We start from the raw sequence: 7728 nt of genomic DNA on the forward strand, positions 1-7728 counted from the left end.
ATGGCTTTGCAATAACTATCCTTCAGGAATCTTCTTGGGTCTAATGTGAACTCTGGCACGTTCTCATACTGGTTAGAATATCTGTAAAATATCACATAGAAAACTTTCATCTCACTTTCTGACAACTATCTAGGATCACTTAGGTTCAAGTTGAGTCCTCAAAGAGCAAATGGGTATTACCTCCTAAGCAGTGTATGGCTAGATGGACTAGCTGAGCCCCTGTATTGAGGCCATGTTTCCACACACTGTTTAATTTAAAAAAAAAAATCAATTTATCGAAGACGTCCTCTTTATTTTAATAGTTGGTAATATTTTATTAATGGCATGTGATGCATGGAACTCTTTAAAAAAATCAACAATTTTTATGCTTGAACCATTTTAATCCATAGACTATCTCTATGCAAAATTACTTGCAGAACAGATTTTCATTGTCCTTAAAATTATTTGCAGTTAGAAGAAAACCTTGGGCCTAATTCAACACCCTTTTTGGCAGTAGGTGGGGAAATGGGGAAGCTCTGTCCCATATTCATTTCATTTTCAAGTTAGCACCCTTGACAGCATGTCAGTATCTTCAGCTTTTAGTGATCATATATATTTTTTTGTGACTTTATATTTTGTTATTAAAAATAATCATTTACTATATTTGCAGCTAGATAACATAGTACTTGATGAAAAACAATAGCACTTCAGTTCATTTGGACTCACTTTCTATTTACCTTGCACTAATGTAAATGGCTTATTCCCTATCCTAATAACTTGCTCTAGGGATGCATATAGAATAGCATATTGACAAATTTTGCTATTTCACGATGCAATCATACAATATTTTTTGAGAAAATTTTTGTGTACTTATCCTATAATGGACCACACAGTTGAAGTATTGTTTTTTTTATATCTCCTGCTGCTTTGTCAATTGGAATAGTCAGCCAAAGGAAAAATGATAAACAGTAGACTTGGAGTCTTAAGCAAATTTTTCATTCTCAGTTTTGTATTTGTGTTGAAACAGATCTGCTAGAGACCACTTGCTTAACAAATGGATGGCACACACTCAGGGTCATCAGATATAAAATCAAATTCCAGCATACTAAGAAAGTAAAGAATACATTTGACAGAAATTACCTTTGCTTACAAAATTTATTACGTACAATCTGCATATTTTTATTGGACCAATAACTGTCCTCTCCATTTACAAAAACCAAAGAGAAACCTGACGGATAAGTAATATTCCCCTCAACCTCCTGTAAGTGTAACATGTGTAGTTCCAAGTTTTTAACGCTTATCTCAAGGTCCTGGGTCTCCACTTACATTACACTCTATTCACTGTTGTTATCAAGCTAAAGCAAAGAAAAGCAAATTAAGTCTGTAGTTTTCACCAAGAGGTTGAAGGAATCATCAATGCCAAAAGCAACGTTACTGATGACGAGGACGTAGAAAGAGTGTGGAGGGATTCCCCTCAACCTCCTGTAAGTGTAACATGTGTAGTTCCAAGTTTTTAACGCTTATCTCAAGGTCCTGGGTCTCCACTTACATTACACTCTATTCACTGTTGTTATCAAGCTAAAGCAAAGAAAAGCAAATTAAGTCTGTAGTTTTCACCAAGAGGTTGAAGGAATCATCAATGCCAAAAGCAACGTTACTGATGACGAGGACGTAGAAAGAGAGTGGAGGGTTGACTGAGCACTAGTGATTTTCCCACCTGTGGAAAAGAGAAGCATTATATGGACAAAATTATTTTGGTTTTGCCTGAGCTAGAAAAGAGTTGTTTTAGGTATGTTAAGATAAATGAATGCAACATCAATCCTCTTTCTGATGACAACGTTCCTTGTGTTTATGAAACAAGATGTTGTCTGGGGTTCTCAAAAGGTATATGGAGGGCAGAAGTGTATATGGAATATTGTGTTAAAAAGGCTGTGTCATGTCAAACAGATACACCTCATCAGGAGATTCAGTATAATTTTCAACATGATGCACTGATGGAAAATATCTCAAATTCCAGGTATGAAAATAAAATAATTTCTATAGTGCACAGTTCAGGAAATGGAGTAAAAATAATTAGCAAAAGTTTGTGGCAACAAGAATTCATAATTTACTTTTTTTTAAGTAAATTTTTAAATTTAATAATAAAATATTAATTTATTTAATTTACTTATGGGTCCTTGATTGATTTGGCTGTTTCAATTGAGCAGGCTTAAATTATAGGTTCTCATGCCAAACTTGGTAAAGAAGAGGCATCTTTCATTAATCTTACCTCTACCCAGGAGAAGTTCTTCCTTCTTGAGACAAAAGCGTTGTATACAGTTAATGTATTAGGGTCGTTGCTTGATTAAACTCACTGATTTGAATGTATTAGTCTGAAGAAGTTTTGATAGCTCCATAAATTCACAAACTAAGTACAACCCTTAGACCTAACTTCAGGAATGGTTCTTCAAGCCAGAGGTCTTTGGAAGTATCATCATCATGATTGATATTTAATGAATGCTTATTATATGCCAAGTACTGTACAAAGCCCTTCATACATGTTATTTAATTTGATCTTCACAACATTCCTATGTAGTAAGTGCTATTATTTATCCTGGTGTTGCAGATGGTACCAGGGCTTAAAAAGATTATAGAAACTTGTTTAAAGTCATTGAGCTAGGAATTAGTGGAAAGAGATGCTCTTATATGTTGTCTCTATTAAAACAATGATTGGTCTTGATTAAAACTATGATAGACTAATAATAAAATGTATGAATTGATTTTTGGAATTATTCTTCTGTCACGTTATCCTTTCTGACCAGACTGAGTGTAACAGGATTCTGTGTGTGATTTTTCTTACAGGATAGAGTCTAAATTTATTTTTCAGATGCTTAAGAGCTAAAGAAACTTTTGTTTGGTAAACTAAACATATACACACTCTAAAAGCAGCAAATCTTCTTTCCTTTGAAAACTGTTACAGCTAAGGCACTAATAAAAGCTATTATTCAACATATTGGGGAGTGTTACATACATTTCAACTTGTACAAAATGGGGTCATTGTGAAGTGCATGGCCACACATGAGCTATAAGAAAGGCATGATGACAAAGCCTCACTGGAGTGGTATGTGCATGCTTAATAAATGACTGTGAAAACATTCTTTCTGTTTATTTGAGAGTGGCTGCATCCTTGTTAAGTCAACGTACATGACATTTTTACAAAAAAACCCTCACTTTCATAATGCTAAGTAGGATCTATATCTCAAATTCCACATAGAATCCACAAAGCAAAAATATGCTAATTCAGCATAGCAAAACAAAACAAAACAAAACACAAACAACAACAAACATTGGACTAATTTCTAGTCCCAGATATAAAACTAACTAACTATTTCACTTGAGCAGGTCATTCAACTTCTTAGGCTTTTGGTTTTTGGAAAAAGATAAGAATGAAATCAATCATTGCTCATGTTTTATTGGTCTAAGAAAATACCATGAGATTTCACTTCATTAAAACTCAGGAAATGGGTTGTACTGGCCAAAGTGTTTTATTAACTAAAACATAAAAGTTGATAATTTTTTTTTTATGGAATAGAAGTTACAAGTTAATTAAAATATAAATGGGAGAATCAAGGTGTTTGTAAGTACTTTCAATCTTGGAGGTGATATTATTTGGATGATACTTTAGAATCTGATTGTGTTACAGTTGAAAGGAACCTTGGAGAGCCAGAGAATAATAAAATACTTAACTCATAAGTTTGCTAGGAGAATAAAATAAAATGACATATAGAAGACAGCTAGCACAATGCAAAGAACATGACCAGAGTGCAGTAAATGCTCTTTGTACTGTTGTTATTAGAAATTTAAGACTTATCAAGCAGGCAGAGAGTTGTCATCTTTTTCACTTTTCAGAAATAATCTTTAGTTCTTCAATGTGCTCTTGAAAATCTGAACATTTCAATTGTGAATGAATCAGTGTAGAGACATTATTACCTTTCTTGCTCTTGAAACTATAATTTTATAAATAAATCATAAAGTGTATTAAATATTGTGTGGTCACAATGTATTTAAGTTCTCAGGTCTTTTCACCTGAATTTCTGAAAAAGTCAGATTTTCTGTATCGTGTGATTTTTATTTTTAAATGTTCATTTTGAAATAAGTTTAGATGCACAAAAAGGAGTGAGAATAAAATAAAGAATTCATCCATATTCCTTAAATGTTTATGTTTTATCTTCTTGCTCTATTATTCTCTGTATAAATACATACGTTTATTTCTTGAACCATTTGAAAGTAAGTTGAAGACATGAGGTACCTTTACCCCTAAATACTTCAATGTGCAGATCCTAAAAATAAGACATTTTCTTGAATACCACAGTACAATTTTTAAAAACAGGAAATTAATGTTGATATAATATTATCTAATTTACAGACATTATTCAAATTTATCAATTGTCCCAATAATGTCCTTTATCTCATCTTATATTTTTATGCAAGAATTTACTTACCAAGTATTATGGCAACAGCTTTTCCTCAAAGTTTCAGTCTATCATATTATTTTCTCCACTATGTTTTCCTTCTATCTCACTTTGTGGCATCAAAAAATAAATCATAAGAAATGCCTCTGGTCTTAACCTAAGCTGAGCAATACATTGAAGATAATAAAGCCACATTCAGAGTTCTACAGAATATCATTGGATACTTCCCTTTAGGTTGATACTTCTGCTTGAGAATGACTGCTCAATAAATAATATTCATAATTACCTATTAATTAAATGTACATTAAACATTTTTATACAAGGCCTTAATGAAAATTGCCCAATATTTTCTCAATGAGACATTTGTTTAATGAAATATTTTCCTTTCTTTTTTGACTATCTCAATGAAATGACTACTTTCTTCTGAATTTGTAAAAATCTCCCTTCCTTTAATCAGTTTTCTCTTGCTGGTGTAATAATGATGGCAGTGGGGTTGAATCTTGGTTCTTCCACTTAGTAATAGTGTGATCTTAGGCAAGTTACTTAAATTTTCTCTGTAAAACAAGAATAATGCAACCCACCTCATAGATTGTTAAGAGGATTAAATAAGATGATGTAAGTAAAGCACTTATGACCGTGCCTGACTTATAGCAAGGGCTCAGTCAAAGCTAGAAATTATTAATATTACTAATAATAACAATGGTGCTCAAATAAGTTCTAGAGATCTAATATATAACATAGTGATTGTAATTAATAAAACTGTAATATATACTTGAAAGTTGTTAAGAATGTAGATTTTAAATGTTCTCACTACAAAAAAGAAATAGCAGTTATATGATGTGATGGAGGTATTAGCTATATTTTTGCAATAAATCTGTGTACATATTTGCAATATACAAATGTATCAAATCAACTGTTGTACACCTTAAACTTATACAATGCTATATGTCAATTATATTTCAATAAAGCTGGAAAAAGAAAAAAAACCCAAAACAAAGATATTCAATGAAATTTATAATTTATTTTGAAATCCATAAACACAATCAAATTTTAATTTATAAAGCATTCCCTTTAACCTTTCCTGTCCCTCACTTTCCATTATCTAATGATAAAGGCAATCATGATAATAGAGAAATGGGTATAATATATTAAATTAGTGCAATACTGGTTAAAAGCAATATTGAAAAGCACAAATTACCAGCCACTTGAGATCAGGATAGACAGGGGAATTTCACAAATAAAAATATTTTAATGAAAATGTTAACTCTTTTCTAGATCTGTAGAAATTCCACAGCTGTGAGTGGGCTGCCATGGTTTGTATTAATTGGAGGATCATATAGCAAATCAGAGTAAAATAAGAGAAACTTCAAAGTCTCTGAATCATGCAATCCATCGTGTTAATTTTGATGAGTTTTACACCATCTTAATATTGTTAGTGTTTATCAAATTAAGCCTATTGTGTCAAAACTTACCTGAATATGATGAGACCCTGATTTGGGAGCTAGCTGTTCCATCCCCTCCTTCACTGCATGCTCGAACTTCAATAATATAGACTCCAGCATCAGGGAGTGGGATTACTGCTTGAGGTTTCTGTGTTTCAATAATTTGACTGTTGCTGTGACCCTCTTGCCTATAAAATACCTGGGAACAATATCACATGTTTAAACATTTGATATTCAATCAAGGATTTCAAATGTTTATTGACTGCCTTCTGTATGTCACATTCTGAGCTAGGTACAGGGAGCTTACAGCTTAGACAGATATGTAAGCAAATGCAATGTATGTGTTATATGCAGCAACGGAATATACATAAGGGGCTATGGGAATACAAAAGAGAGAGTTTAATTCTGTCTGGTGGTTTAAGGAAGGTTCTTAGGAGAAGGTGATGCTGAGTTAAGTATTTAAAGATAAGTAGAGTTCACCAGTTGGAAAAGGCAGGAAAAAAAGTCTACAAAGAGATAAGAGAAGATTAAAAATACATCTAAGCAATAAGAAAGCAATAGCATTAGAAGACGTTTGGGAATAGTGAGAAATTGAGGCTAGAGAAGTAGGTAGTGAGGGGGCAGATCATTGAAAGTCTGTTATTCCTGGTTCTTGAAATGAATAGCATTCTGAGGGAGTACTCAAAGCTGTCATCTTTAAATCATTTGAAAGGAGTAATCAGAAAATTTGTTAAATACATCAATAATAAATCCTTAACAACGTAGAAGATAGCTGAAAGCTTAAAATTATATTGAGTATTTTTATTTTTACTTTTGTGTTTGCCTTTTGGTAAATTGGCATTTGGATATATTGGGTAGCCAAGTTAAGTGTTTTTTGACATCTGTCCATGGTACTAGAATTGAACATGTATTCATGGCAAACAGAGTTTTATAACTACAGATTAGGACACAGAATTATCCTGTGTTTACAGGTCAGAAAACTAATGTCATAGAGATTATACGATTTATACAAGAGCATATGGCTAGCTGTAGAAGAAATTGCATTGGAAGATTAATATTCAGATGATCAGTTCAGAGGTGTTTCACTGTATTATACTGTTTCTACTCACTTGCCCCCAATAACTTTGTGTGTGTGTGTGTGTGTGTGTGTATAATGGTCAAGTAGCAGCAGTTAAGATTTTAAATGCATTTGCATTGTTTCATTGTTTTAGTGCTTTATCATAATTGTATTATGATTGCTTTGCATAATGGAGAGAACAATGGCTTTGCATTCTCACAGATCTGAATTCAAAACAATCTCCTACAAAACAAAACAAAAAACAATCTCCTACACATTCCTGTCTGAGCAAATTTGAGCAAGTTACTAACCTTTCTAAATCTGAAGCGCCTGTACTGTATAGTAGAGATAATAACACCTATTTCATGGTTTTGTTAGGAAAATGCATGTAAAATGCCTAGCACAGGACCTGGTAAGCTTAATAAGAGAAAGCGACTTTTTTTGTCGCTATTATTGTTCATTGTCAATCGTCAGTATTTCATTTGCATCATAAAAGATGAACCTCCTTGGGAGACTAGACAAAAATATAATACTTTTTGTTTATTAAAAATGTGTTTTGGGCTTCCCTGGTGGGGCAGTGGTTGAGAGTCCGCCTGCCCATGCAGGGGACACGGGTTCGTGCCCCGGTCTGGGAGGATCCCACGTGCCGCGGAGCGGCTGGGCCTGTAAGCCATGGCCGCTGGGCCTGCGAGCCCAGAGCCTGTGCTCCGCGACGGGAGAGGCTGCGGCGGTGAGAGGCCCGCGTACCGCAAAAAAAAAAAAAAAAAAAAAAAAAAAAAAAAAAAAAAAAGAGAAAAAC

General features: G+C 33.3%; 1 protein-coding gene across 1 annotated transcript in view; it reads right to left on the reverse strand.

Moving 5' to 3' along the window:
- Positions 1 to 1592: 1592 nt before the first annotated feature.
- CNTN5 (contactin 5) overlaps positions 1593 to 7728 on the reverse strand; it is a 533631-nt gene continuing 527495 nt past the window's right edge. Inside the window, exons 22-23 of the mRNA XM_007471947.1 lie at positions 5903 to 6071; positions 1593 to 1696 (exon numbers count right to left, since the gene is read on the reverse strand). Coding sequence (XP_007472009.1) covers positions 1593 to 1696; positions 5903 to 6071 — 273 coding nt within the window. The remainder of the gene's footprint in view (positions 1697 to 5902; positions 6072 to 7728) is intronic.

This window comes from Lipotes vexillifer, unplaced genomic scaffold (genome assembly GCF_000442215.2).
Source record: "Lipotes vexillifer unplaced genomic scaffold, Lipotes_vexillifer_v1.1 scaffold1598, whole genome shotgun sequence".
Lineage (NCBI taxonomy): Eukaryota > Metazoa > Chordata > Mammalia > Artiodactyla > Lipotidae > Lipotes > Lipotes vexillifer.